This window comes from Morus notabilis, unplaced genomic scaffold (assembly GCF_000414095.1).
Source record: "Morus notabilis unplaced genomic scaffold, ASM41409v2 Scaffold467, whole genome shotgun sequence".
Taxonomy (NCBI): domain Eukaryota; kingdom Viridiplantae; phylum Streptophyta; class Magnoliopsida; order Rosales; family Moraceae; genus Morus; species Morus notabilis.
In genome coordinates this window covers 624,023-638,893 of record NW_010361652.1, presented here as the reverse complement: position 1 = coordinate 638,893, position 14,871 = coordinate 624,023, and the positions used below count along the sequence as shown (strand labels likewise).

Below are 14,871 nucleotides of genomic sequence, written 5' to 3'. Positions count from 1 at the left end.
CCCTGCAAAGGTCATCAAGAATCCCGAAATAGACTTCCTAAAATCAATGTCACCTTCGATGTTTGAATCTGTGCACCCATCTAGAATAGGCTCACCACTGCCAAAGCATAAACACACCCTGGAAGTACCTCTCAAATATCTCAATATTCATTTTACTACTGCCCAGTGTTCTTTTCCAGGATTACAGAGAAATCGGCTAACAACTCTAATTGCGTGAGCAATATCTGGCCTTGTACAAACCATGACATACATCAAACTGCCAACTGCAGACACATATGGCACTATGCTCATTTCTTCTTTTTCTTTCTCACTTGTAAGACATTGTTTAACTGTAAGCTTGAAGTGACTTGCAAGTGGAGAACAAACAGCCTTAGCCTTACTCATATTGAATCTTTTAAGAACCTTTTCAATGTAGCTTTCTTGAGATAACCATAACTTCCCATTCTTCCTATCACGAGAGATCTTCATACCAAGTATCTGTTTCGCCGATCCCAAGCCTTTCATGGAAAACTTGCTTAACTCTCTCTTTAGCTTCTCAATCTTGTTAGCATCATGGCTGACGATCAACATATCATCAACATATAGCAGAAGGATGATGAAATCATCACTGGAGTGTTTCTTAATGAACACATAATGGTCAAATGAAGTCCTAGTGTACCCTGACTCGTCATGAAAGAGTCAAACTTTTTGTACCACTGTCTTGGTGCTTGTTTGAGCCCATACAAGATCTTCCTCAACTTGCATACAAGATGCTCTTTTCCCTTGACTTTGAACCCTTCTGGTTGCTCCATACAAATTTCCTCTTCTAAGTCACCGTGAAGGAACGCAGTTTTCACATCAAGTTGCTCTACCTCTAAATTCAAACGGGCAGCTAGACTAAGAACAACTCTGATGTATGACATCTTCATAACAGGAGAAAATATTTCTTCAAAGTAGACAACTTTCTTCTGACCGAACCCTTTCACAACTAACCTTGCCTTGTACCTTAGTTGTGAGCTATTGTTTTCAGTTTTCAACCTGTAAACTCATTTGTTCTTGAGCGCTTTCTTGCCTTTAGGTAACTTCACCAAGTCATAGGTGTGGTTCTCACCCAATGATCTCATCTCTTCTTGCATGGCTTTAAACCACTCTTACTTCTTCTAATGTGAAACAACTTCTTGGTAAGTTTCTGGCTCTCCCCCATCAGTGAGCATCACATACTTATTAGTAGTGTATCGACTAGGCAGACGACGCTATCTTATAGATCTTCTCACCTGAGACTCAACTGGTGGTGCTTGCTCAACTTGTTCAACTAGCTCTACATCATCAATTAGAGGGGCTTCATCATTAATAACATCACCACCATCTTCTTAGACATCTCCCTCTTCATCAATATTCTCTACAGGTGGAGAAATTGGATCCAAATTGACAAGAATTTCAATAGAGGAACAAGACTTTTCACCCTTGTTACCATCATCAATAACTTGGTCTTCAAGGAAGACAACATCTCTACTGAAAATTTTCTTGTTCACCGGATCCCATAATCTGTACCCAAACTCCTCGTGGCCATAGCCTAAGAAAATTCACGGTTTTGCCTTATCATCAAGCTTGGATCTCTCATCTTTAGGAATATGAACGAATGCCTTGTAACAAAAAACTCTCAAGTAATCATAAGAGACATCTTTCCTAATCCAAACTCTATTTGGAACATCACCATCCAAGGCAGCTGCTGAAGAAAGATTAATCAAATCGACTGCGGTTCTCATGGCCTCCCCCTAAAAGGACTTAGGAAGCTTTGCGTGAGAAAGCATGCACCTGATTCTTTCTTCAATTATTCTGTTCATATCTCCACTACACCATTAAGCTGAGGTGTCTTAGCTGGAGTCTTCTCAAGTCTGATTCCATAGAGTTTGCAGTAATTCTCAAACGGTCCCCTGTACTCACCACCATTATTAGCGCAAACTGATTTCAACTGTTTTCTTGTTTCTCTTTCAATCTTCGCATGAATTTCTAAAAAGACATCAAGCACCTGGTCTTTAGTTTTCAAAGCAGTGGCCCAAACCTTTCTTGAATGATCATCGATGAAAGTCACAAAGTAGAATGCACATAAACGAGTTTTAGCTTGCATAAAACAGACATTAGTATGAATCAAATCAAGAATATTTAATCTTCTAGATGAAGGGTGTGAATGAAATGCAACTCTATGTGTTTTTCCAGCTAAACAATTAACACAAGTTTTAAGAGGCATACCTTGCAAACTAGGCAGGAATTGCTTTCTAACAAGCAGTTGTAGTCCTTTCTCACTGATGTGGCCAAGCCTCTTGTGCCATAGATCAATACTTGCACCCTTCTAAACAACATTTATCTCTCTTTTGTGAAGCTTAGCTTGTATTCATTTTCTTTCCTCTTGCAACCACTAGAGAACCTTTGGTGAGCTTCCACTTACTTTCACCAAAAAAACTAGTAAAACCCTCATCATCAAGTCTGCCTGTGGAGATCAAGTTTAGGCGAATATCCGGAACATGCCTAACATCCTTGAGTACAAACTTGCTTCCAAGATTAGTTTCCAAGCAAATATCTCCAATGCCCACAATTTTAGAGGCCCCACTATTTCCCATTTTGACATTGCTAAAATCACCGGTAAAGTAAGAAGTGAAGAAATCACCATGAGGAGTAACATGAAACGAGGCACCAGAATCAATCACCCAATCATTTTCCTGGCACACAAGACTAACACAACTGTCATCACAAATGATGGTAACATCACCTTCGGCGGCTACTGTTTTAGGCTCTTTCTCATCTTTATTTCCTTCACCCTATTCCCTTTTCCAAATTCTGCATTCTTTCTTCATGTGACCCATCTTGTTGCAGTGATAACACTTGATATTTTTCTTGTTTTTAGATTTTCCCTTGGATGTATCCTTTTTGCCATGACCCTGAGGATGCCTACTTTTACTTCTTCCACGCCTTTCTTGTTTTTCAAAAACAAGTACCTTAGAAGAAGATTCACCCTTTTCCTTTCTTCTGGATTCTTCACTCAACAAAATTTCTTTAACCATTTCCATGGTTAGCTTTCCTCTAGGCGCTGAAGTGCCTAGTGATACCACTAATGTTTCCCAACTGTCAGGCAAAGAGCTAAGAAGTAACAATGCCTGCAACTCATCTTCAAGAGGCATTTTCATTGCAGCCAATTGGTTCACCAGGCCTTGAAAATCACTAGTATACTCAGTCATACTTTTTTCATCTTTGTACTTTAAATTCACAAGTCTTCTAATGATCGAGGCTTTATTTCTGGAGGTATTTTTCTCATACATAGCCTCTAATTTCTTTCAAAGTGCATCGGCTTTCATTTCTTCAGAAATGTGATTAAAAATATTAATATCAACCCATTGCCTAATCGTAGCAGCAGCTTTCATGTGTAATGTTTCCCAATCATCATCACTTATTTTTTCTGGTTTTAACTTGCCCATAACAGGCCCATACAAATATTTAACAATAAGTAAATCCTTCATTTGCGCTTCTAAATGGAATAATTCGATGAGGTTAATTTTATCATCCCATATGAATTTTGTTCTTCCATCTCAACACGCAAGAATTAGCCTCTAGCCAACCAAAGGCTCTGATACCAGTTTGTTGGGAAAACTAACACTAACAATTACGGAATAAAACTTTCCCTCTTTGTGTGCTAAAATAGGACCTCAAACAAAATGCCAACAAAGCCAAACAACCAATGCATCAATTAATCAAAATAATCAACCACAAATGAATCACTAATTTTTAGTGTGGAAAACCTCTCAAATTGAGAGTAAAAACCACGAGACCCGTCACTTAAATTTCTTCCACTATATTAACAATGAGATTACAAAGTTTCTCTCTAGAATCAAACTAGAGGCTCACAATAATAATGTAATCAAGAAACACTATTCTTGGTTCACCAACAATATAGACATTATCATCAAAGACGGATAATAACAATAATACTAAAAAAAACTTAGGTCTCACCAAAATAGGAGTACTCAAGAGAGTACTAAAGAGAGGTTAAATGAGAAATCAAGTCCGGTAGATGAGAAGAGCTCGCCACAAAGACTCTCCATGTCAAATTTGAGCCAAAACTGATAACGTTTCGCCACCTAATTGTCTTGCACAAGCACCAAAATCCTACCCCTTTTCTCTTTCTCTCTCTCCTTTTCTTCCCTCCTCGTTCTCGGGTTCCCTCGGCTATCAACCTCTCTAAATTCTCTTTGTTCTTTTCTTTTCTATTTTGCTGCCTGCGTGAGCAGCATGCCTTCTTTTTTTTTTTTTTTGGCATCTGGGCTTAAAAGCCCATTATTTATTCCAACCCACAAATGGGCGGAACCCAGCAATTAAGGATTAAAATCCAGCTATATAAATTATCCACAAATAAATTCAAATCCATTTGCATGTGTAACTCAAAACAATAGTTGTGAAGAAACAGTGAATAACATCTTAAAAAATAAATAAATACTAAACAGCAAAGAACTATTCATTTTTTTTCTTCATATTTTTATAAATAAATGAACAATATTCCACAAGCGCAAGCGTATTGTTTACCTAATTTGTCAAGCAAAATAAATCATTTAGAAGGATCCTTTTTTTCATATCCAAAAGGATCCTAAAACCACAATATATATTAATCTTTCCTTTTATAAAAGATGAAAATGGTTAAATTTAACAGAACGCCTAGCCACAATAAGTTACATAGGGGATTGTTTTATTTAATTTGTAAAACGCCGGGGCAGCATTTATGAAAACATATTAGCAAAACAGAGATAAGGCGTCATCGTAACCATGTATAGTTTTATAGAATGAAAAGAGGTGACGAACTGATATTAGTGAATTTCAACACATCTTAACTAAGTTGGCACTCACTAGAATCAATATCTTACACCAAACTAGCCACTCAAAAAATATTAATAAACAAAAAAAAAGAAATAAACAAGGAAGAAAATTACTATTTCGCCCAAAGGCTTACAAGAGAAACTAGAATAAAATAAAAAGGAAAAACCTTTAGGCACTACTACTGGAATTGAAAGGATGTGTTTGGTAATTATCTCGAATTGATTTTGAGAAAGTTAATATTTTGTGTTTTTTAAGTAAGTTACTGTTTTCTGTTTTTGAGCAATGATTATTAGGAGTTTATAAATAAATATTTTGTGTAAGACTTTTTGGGTGTTCAGAAAAAAGTGTAAAGAAAGAGTGTATCTTTTAAAGAGAGAAAAGTGAGAAGAAAGATTGACAAAGGGTGTATAGGATTTTGGGTAGAGAGAGAAAGTGAGAAAATTTGTTGAGTATGTAATTCTGAAACTGTCAGTAAATTTTTCTACATTTCTTGTGAACGTAGAAAATTTTTTCAAACCACTTAAATTTTTATTTTCTCTATTTTTTTCGGTTATTTTTATTTTAAGTTATTTTTCTACTGCGTATGTATAGGGATGTGTCTTCACCAATAGGATGTACTCCCTCTAAAAGAAAAGAGGAGGCCTCGTTAAAAACTTATGCCGTTAAATCTTGAGGGGAAAACCAAGCAAGAGGAAAAAGAGTGCATGATCCAGTATTGTCTTCGGTCGTCAGAAGATATCTCACAATCCTTTAAATCGATATGTTGGTAAAAGACATGCATCTCTATCAACCAATGACATGAGAAAATCAAAGGCAAGATGCTAGTCTATCAACCATTGAATTTTCATCCCGAAAAATATGAGAAACTTTATATGTTAATTTCTCCAATTTTACACAAGTATTCCTCCATTTCGCCTTAATTTCTCCAATCATGTATAATTAAGTACCACTCATCTACCAGAGAGGAAAAAAAAAAAATAATAACACTCATCCGAGTAATGAAATAAAATTAAAGAAATAATAGCGTTCACTATCTGTCACTTTTTATATTCACTGTTTGATATGTGAAATTTATTATCTCATTTTATGTTTAAATAATAGTATATCATGTTAATTGAATCCAAGTGTCAAATAATGAATACATAAAGTGACAGAAATGGTGACACTAGCAATTCTCATAATAGCAATGTTATAGGACACCGGTAGTTCTTAGCACCACCCACTAATAAAAGGTAAGTCCCACAGTGTGGGACCCATAAGTGAGGCGTACCAGCTTCTATTAGTGATGTTGTTAGTACAGGCTTCTCATAAGATTATCAAATTGAGTTACTTAAATGTGGATCCCATCCCTTCCACGTAGGAGATGGAAGGCCATCCAACGCAAATGCCCCAAAGAAAAGTTCTCTCTGGACAAAAGAGTAGAAAACAAATTTTGCCGGCCCCATGAGTTTCTAGGGGAGAAATGTACTATACAAAGCTGTACTTTGATTGTCAACACAACATTTTCTAGGTTTTTAACGCCCGTTAATTTGCCTTGTATTCTCATTCCAACATCTTTCTTTTAACTTTTGCACATAAATACCAAAAGGCTCTTGACAACTGATCACCTCAATACATACATACACACATATATATATACACACATATATAACTGTAATATCTCTGAAAGCAGCCATAGAGTATACACATGATGAAGCTTCAAATTTCACATATTCTCAAACAGTTGCTCCTGTTCTTCTCTCTTCTCCGATTCTCATGCGAAGCGAATCAAATCGAAAAACTCAACGAGTTGATCAAGTCTCGGAGATCGGTAAATCCTCCTCGAGCTGAGTCATGGGCTAGTTTAGATGAGTTAAATGGACAATATTTATCTCCCCTTTATGTTGGAAGCCATGAAGGGTTAAAGGAAGCTAACAAGATTGAAGCTTTGCCGGGACAACCTGAAGGAGTGGACTTTAACCAATACTCGGGCTATGTCACGGTCGACCCTAGAGCTGGGAGAGCATTATTCTACTACTTTGTTGAGTCACCCCAAGATTCTGCAACCAAGCCTTTGGTTTTGTGGTTAAATGGAGGTAAACAAACATATTTAGATATAAACATCACATCACAAAAGTATTTTGTCATATACTTATTTCTATATATAGATGATAATTGGAGTGATATGATCTTATTTACCACGTTTTGTTTTACCATTTTGATATGGCATGCGCGCATTGGAAATTTATCATTATAGCCCACGTTAACCTTTTTTAGCGTGGACACAGCTTTATATTAATTATATATCATGAATTACTTTATAATTTGCTATAATTAACCGAAGTCATTTCAGCAAGGTATTGCTTTCCTCTACATATGATCTCGCGTTCATAAATTCTTACGCGAAATTGGCATTAAAAGTCAAATAAAAACATAAAAAAGAGAAAAGAATATAGAGAATATTTGACGTTGTTCGATAATATACTCGCCGCATCATATACTAAGAAGAGAGAGAGGATTTACTTATCTGTAGTAGTACTCAAATAGAACTACAATTGAGAGAACACTTAGAGTGTCTACATACAATGTATCAATATTCAAAATGAGATTCTAAATCAATAAAATCTTTTGAAATTAGGGAATTATTACTAACTCAAATTAGAGATAAATTCAAAATTCTACTTGCTATAATATAATTACCAAATTCAACTATGCTTATCAACTAGAGATAAATATTTGTTAGTACAGTGTGGAACTGTGGATATATATATATATATATGTATATATATATACATACATGCATTATACATGCACAATATAAGTCTATATTTTTCTTACACAGTCCCAGTACGCAACAGGAATAATGTTGTTGGGAAGTTTTTTTTTTTTCCCACTAGTTTATATTATTGCAGTAGTCCAACGATTAGTTTAACTAATATTAAGTAGTTCTATATATAGTAGCTAGGGATTAATAATTAAGCTTATCAAAACAGATATATAGCTGTATAGAAAGACAAAGTGCAGTAAAATTGTGTTGTTCTTTCGTGAAAACTTTAACTCAAACAGTACAATAAACACAGCCAAAACAGCAGAGTCGTAGGATGGACATAGACGACATTCTATGTTTGGTATTATATCGTTGTCAAGCCATATATATGTGTGTATAAATATAATTAACATGATTGAATGTGTATGCGCATTTGCTGTAGGGACCATGGAATCCCTAAATTCCAGCTAGCATGTTGCGTATATAACTCAAAATGAAAGGCATGATGGGAATGTATATTGTTGATATATCCACAATGATTCCGTTTCCATCCAAGTATAGAAATACAAAAAATAGGATGTCCCCACTGTTACACGCTCAAAATTTTATCATAGATTTTTATGACATTGTGAACTTTGTGATTGTTATGTGTTTTATGATTTTCTCATGACAATTAAGGAGATTTAGATATCCTAAGCTCACACGTCATTCGACGAAATTATTGTCCGAGGGCAATTTTTTCCGAAAAATGTTAATTGGAGCAAAATTAGTAAATTAAATTCCGAATGAAAATTTTAATATCAGATTCTTAATTAATCGGAGCATCGAAATTAGTCAAGAGTGTAATTTTTATAAAGATTCCATTTTGGGGTCAAATTTACAATTTTGGCAAAATACGAAATCGGAATGTAATTTTTAAAAATATGAGACCCAAAATGTGATTACAAAAAATGTGTGGATTAAGACAGAAAAACTGATGGAGTTGTCAAAAGTTTCTGATTGGTTGTTTGGGAGTCACCATATACCACAACCAATAGAAATTTAGTAGGGTTAAAAATAAAATTAAATAATAAAAAAAAAGAGTATATCTATTATTTCAAAACATATCAAACCCATTCTCTCCATCCTTTCTTTCACACTCTCTCTCTTATTCTCTTTTTCATAAAAATAAAGAATCCCGTAACTGTGTAGAAGAACCATAACCACCAAATACATTCAAAACTCCAATTTTTCATCAAAATCTTTCTCCCAACAAATAGTACTAACACCCCCCTTGATTTCCTTGAGCTGGAGATGATTTTTGAGCCCTAGAAAGCTCTCAAAAATTGGGTTCAAGCCCTAATCCGAGAATAGATGTTTGTAAATTGATTTTGGTACTCAATTTCTTTTGTTGATGAGTTCTAATCCGTTTTTGAATGATTATGCATTCAAATCTACTATTCAAGCCAAATATGTTTTCCCAATCCAAGCCACGAGTTCATCATCAAAGTGAAGCCAAACTTCGTCGTTTCTTTAAGGGCGAGAGTCCTCAACCTTTAAAAACTCATAAGATTGAGTTAGATTGTGTATTTTGATGATGGAGTTTAATTTTTGATGATCATTAAGCATACTTTCTAGTTGTTTAAAGTTTGCTTGCTATATATTTGACAAAATGATCATGAGTAAGTTTTTGTGACTAGCTGTGAAGTTTTTTTTTTTTTTTTTTTTTTTTTTTTTTTTTTTTTTTTTTTTTTTGTCTCAGTTAATATTTGTTTTCTTAAAATATACATCTTAAACTTTAAGTGGAGTTTTGAATTACTCAAAAACGATTTTTCTAGAATTAGTTATGATTTTTACAAGTTCATACAAAAATCTGTCAATTTCCTGACAGGAATTTTTAATATGGATTACGGGCTGTTCTTGATGCATCTAATAAATCTGAAACCTAGCTTATAATAGCTCTAAAGAAAGCTCTATGAGTCTACTTTGATTGGGCTGTGGTCCCGTAATTTTTTGATCTACCTATAATATATTATGAATATTTTCGTAGGAGTTGATGAATCTGTCTTTTGATAAAAGTTGCTCTATGGTCAACATTTGTGCTATTAGATATGGAGTTGATATTAATGACCGGTTAAATATATAAATTTTTATGGTAAAAAAGTATGCTTATAGTTATTTAAATATCTATAAATATGTATGTAATTTGAGTGTCATATTCGATAACGAATTGTTAATTTTGATGACGGAAAGTTTGACAAAACAAAGATTTTAGTTGGTTTAGTTGAAAATCTAACTATTCATGCTAGATTATATTTTTAGCAATGTCAAAGGATAATGAAAGCTCATGTTATGAGGTTGTGTTCTTTTGGTTTTCTTAAAGAAATTATATCTATAAGATTTAAGGATTTTAATTAAATATTTTGGTTTGATGGATTTTCTTTTAAGAAAATTAAGGTAATATTATGAATTAAGCACTTGCTTTTGCTTTGTTAAGTTATGGACAAGATTATTAAACTCCAAAGAGTCTTCCTTAACCTCAAACCACGTTTTTTAAAAATAATAAGCGAGATTGTAATTACGAGTCTCTGATTAATATATGAAAAAGAAACAATATGGTTTCCTATTTTTAGAAATTTGTTAACAAGTCTAGAGTGTTGCAATACTCTTAAAAGGATTTGTAACGCTCTGATTAATGAGAAAATATTTGCTAAAATTAGGAGAGCACATAATCATTGTGTGTGAATCGAATGACACGTATGCAACTTACGTTTAGGATATATGAATGCTTAAGGTAAGTATAGTACTCACCTACAGCACAAGTGATGCTTACGGTTTACTTGTGACCTATATTTGTCATTCTATGTAAGAATACCATGATGCCTTATGTATTATTTTTATTGTTTAGCATGTTGCTTATGATTTCCATGATCATGAATATGATATGGAAACATTTAACTTCTCTGTGAATGTTTTATGCCTATTATGCTACAACGAAATGTTAGTTGTGCCTTAATGAAAAATATCTAATTTTATGCGAACATTAAGGAATGGAAGCATGTTTTATGGTAATTATAAGAATACACATGACGTGGTATATAAAATGCGAATGTACTTAATTTAATTATGTGAGCATCTAAACAACAATCTCGATATATATAGTAGCATGGGAAGATAGGGCATGATTTTATTGGCATGACATTCACTTGTGAACATTGACATATAGTAAGATATTATTAAGTTTTTATAGTAGTGGGTATTGTCAATTCGTTAGAAGACCTAATATAATAATTATGATTTAAATAAGTCCATTAAATGTACTTTAGGCTCAACCCAAGAATTTCTCCACTATCAAACTCTTTAAAGTGTCACAAAATGAAATCCACCAGTGTCCAATTTTCTCTAGATTAATGGACTACTTTTTGTTCGAGTGCTATAATTCTTGAGCTAAATTATAGGCCAGGCATTAGTCAAAAAGAGTAAAGGGCCCACGGCACCACTAACTAAATTGATGAACAGATAATTGATATCTAGTCTAGAGGTTGAAAACAACCCTTTGTTGCTTTCAACGATTTTTGTGCATTTGGTATCTCAACAATATTTGTTTTAATCTGGCCAATCTGGTTCGTTTTTTCCGTCATTATAATATCATGACATATTAATTAAAATATTTTAATTAACTTAACTTTTTAATTAATGCGGTTTGATATTTTTAACTTACACGTATAACAATATTATTGTAAGTATATAAAAGCGGACAGACACATTAGCCAAATCGGTCTCAACCTTTGCCTGTTTTTAGTGTGAAGTGCACGATGCTACCTCATCTACGTTCCCTATTTTTAGCCCCGGAAAACTTGTCTAATAGTTCTTTCATTGAATAGTGCTAAACAGCACAGGTGCACAAATGGACAACGGAAGACTAAAACACCACTGAATTTTGTCTGCTTTCATGGGAATTGAAACATTATCATCGAGGGTTGTGTGTTTATTATCATCAAGTAATTGTCACATATAAATTTGTAACGTCTAACTAGTGCTAAAAGGCTTTAAAACACTCGTTCAGCCAGTCAAAGTGCATTGTTAATACACTACCATATTTCATCGAAAACGTTCTTTATCACTAGTTGTTGAAAAAAAAAAAAAAACACCCACCAATCCATGACGTGGTACAGTTTTCCCCATAAATTGTTTAATATCGATAGTTTCTTACCGTGGTTATATTAATTTTGTTCTTGTCGACCATTACAATGACAATAGTTGAACAGAAATACAAGTGAAAAAGGAAAATACCTTCTTGTTGCAACTCGTCAAAGATTAAAAATTAATTAAAACGCTTAAACAATATCTAAAGATACGTTTTACACCTTTAACATCATTACGTTTGAGTTTTATGATTGACCTCTAAAGTTGCACTGCACATACAATTTATTATAACAGTAGGAAAGCACTTAATTATTAACTGGTGAATGGTACTGTGTACAGGGCCAGGATGCTCATCTTTTGGATATGGAGCCATGGAAGAACTGGGACCTTTCAGAGTCAACAGCGATGGAAAAACACTTTACCTAAATGAATATGCGTGGAACAAGGGTAAGCAAATTTGTTAAAAAACTGAAGCATTTTATTTACAGTAACTAAAATTAATTACTACTGTCAAAAACTAAAATCGACCACTACACATTGTACAATGTTATTATGTAGAAATATAGAAGCCGTTTGGAGAATTTTTATTTTTTGTTGTTTTTGGAAATGTTTCTCTATGTTTTTTGAGCACGAATGAAAATGTTTTATAAACTTCATTTGGTTAGCAAATGGAAACAAGAACAACAACAAAAATAAAAAATAGTGAGAATAGTTTTTGCTAAGTAAACAAAAATGGTTGAAAGTTGTTTTTATATTTCCGTTTTCATTTTTTAAGGCTATGGCTTAATACATGTTTTCATAAACATACCTAAACACAAATTTATTTTTTTTCTTACCTAAAGCAATCTAGAAGAAAAATACCCAAACAATTTCAAAAACAGTCCCTACACCGTTCTTAAAAAAATTCTCTTTTTTATTTTCATACTCAAAACAAACCATTTTGATAGCTTCTGTTATGGAGAAAATATAAGACTAATAGACATGAAAAGAAAAAAAAAAATGGCAGCGGCAAATGTGATCTTCTTGGAGTCCCCAGCAGGAGTGGGGTTTTCTTACTCCAACAGATCCTCCGACTACTACAACGTCGGCGACAAGCGCACGGCTATAGACTCGTACATTTTTCTTGTGAACTGGCTAGAGAGATTTCCTGAATACAAAAACCGCGATTTTTTTATTGCTGGGGAGAGCTATGCTGGTCATTATGTGCCTCAACTGGCACACACCATTCTCTCCAACAACAATAATACAAAGAGAACCGTAATCAACCTTAAAGGCATCGCTGTGAGTTCATTATAAACTTTTTAGCCATTGCAGTTTATATAATTCTGACAAGAAATTCAATAAAGACCATTGGCACGGTTTCTCTTTAAATTGATGCAGATTGGGAATGCTTGGATCGATGATAAAACTGGTGAGCAGGGAACGTACGATTACTTTTGGACACATGCATTGACCTCCGACGAGAGCCAAGCAGGAATACTAAAGTATTGCGACTTTGTTAATTATACCAGCCTCTGTGACAAATATCTCAGTCAAGCAGACAACGAGGTGGGATATATTGATATTTACAATATTTATGCTCCAATGTGCAAAAGCTCAGCACCCAAATCTTCTACTGGTTCCGTAAGTCTCCAACTAAACATCAAACGTGTGTGTATTTATATATAAAGTAATGTTACGGACACCAACTCCAATCCAATTTTAGTGTACCAATTGACGCGGCACGCCTTTTTTTACTCGTATATGTAGTTTCTTATCATTAGTTGACGTGGCAAATATTTTAAACACTCACTAATGTAAAAATGGCGACTCACATGCCACATCAGTTGGTTCACAAGAGTTGAGATAAGAGTTACCCTAGCATTATTCATATGTTTAATGAACTAAGCAATAGCTTTTTTGTGCTTTGCTTGTAGGTATATGATTTTGATCCTTGCTCCGATGATTATGTCTATAACTATCTGAATCTTAAGGAGGTACAAACATCTCTTCATGTCAGACCAACACAGTGGTCAAGTTGCAGGTATGTGCCATTTACTTCTAATGATTTTGTTAGCAATATGTTAAGAGGATTCTAACATTAAAAGAATCTAAAAATTAGTTAATCTCAGTCCTATGGTTTCAATAATATTGTAGACAAAGTGGTACAATAGGAGTAATTAGAAAACAATTGCGGAACAAACAATTCAATGATTCAGAGAGAACATTGTAAATAACTAGTTGAGTTTACTTGATGTCTATATAGTGGCGTTGGATGGACAGACAGCCCAACCACCATTCTACCAACATTAAAGCAGCTTATAGCTTATGGAATTAGTGTCTGGGTATACAGGTGAGTCTGACTTCAGCACATCCACTTGTTCTTTCAGCTTATTTTTATTGCTCTATCCTCAAGCTTTTGCAAATTGACTCAAAAAACTTGTTTGGAAAACGACTTTTAAGAATCTTTTATTTGCAAAATGACTTCAGAGTTCACACCTTGGTGTAAAAAGAGGTCATTTTGCTAATTTCACTTTCTAAAGTTGTCGTTTTCGCAAACTTCCTTGCCAGTACCAAATGACTCTAGAAAGAAAGAGATTATGATTTGAAGTTTCTGTATGGCACCTAAAACATAATTTTTAAATAAATTTTGCAGTGGAGACACTGATGGGCGAGTACCAGTGACATCCTCGAGGTACTCAATAAACACTTTGAAACTACCAGTTGTAAATGCTTGGCGCCCCTGGTATTCTAGCCAAGAGGTAATATTCTATTGGTAGTGCTAAATCCATTCACCCAAGACCCCTTTTTCTTTTCTTTATTAGTTGTAGACCCCAATAAGCATTTTTTAGTCAAAACTAGGCTCTCAAAGACTCAAACTGTGATGGTGGTTTCAGGTTGGAGGACATGTAGTTCAGTACAAAGGATTGACACTTACCACAGTAAGGGGTGCTGGGCATTTGGTTCCGAGCTACCAACCAGAACGAGCGCTGACCCTGATCTCATCTTTCCTTCAGAGGAAGCTTCCTCCACCTTCCTGAAAAAAATCTGCTTAACCTGACATGATTATTCTCTCATTGTGAGAGCATCCACATAATTGTCACTAAAACTCAGCAGTACTTTATTTTTTTCTTTAAAATATCCCACTTAATAAGAAGCTCAAAAAGATATCTAATAAGAAA

General features: G+C 34.2%; 1 protein-coding gene across 1 annotated transcript; it reads left to right on the top strand.

Moving 5' to 3' along the window:
• The first annotated feature begins 6,526 nt into the window (after positions 1-6,526).
• On the top strand, positions 6,527-14,849 carry LOC21408761 (serine carboxypeptidase II-3). The gene is made up of 8 exons (XM_024167195.1): positions 6,527-6,914; positions 12,050-12,157; positions 12,717-12,991; positions 13,091-13,333; positions 13,627-13,733; positions 13,956-14,042; positions 14,346-14,451; positions 14,587-14,849. The coding sequence occupies exons 1-8, from the start codon at positions 6,527-6,529 to the stop codon at positions 14,728-14,730; spliced, it is 1,458 nt and encodes a 485-aa protein (XP_024022963.1). The 3' UTR covers positions 14,731-14,849.
• Positions 14,850-14,871: the final 22 nt, after the last annotated feature.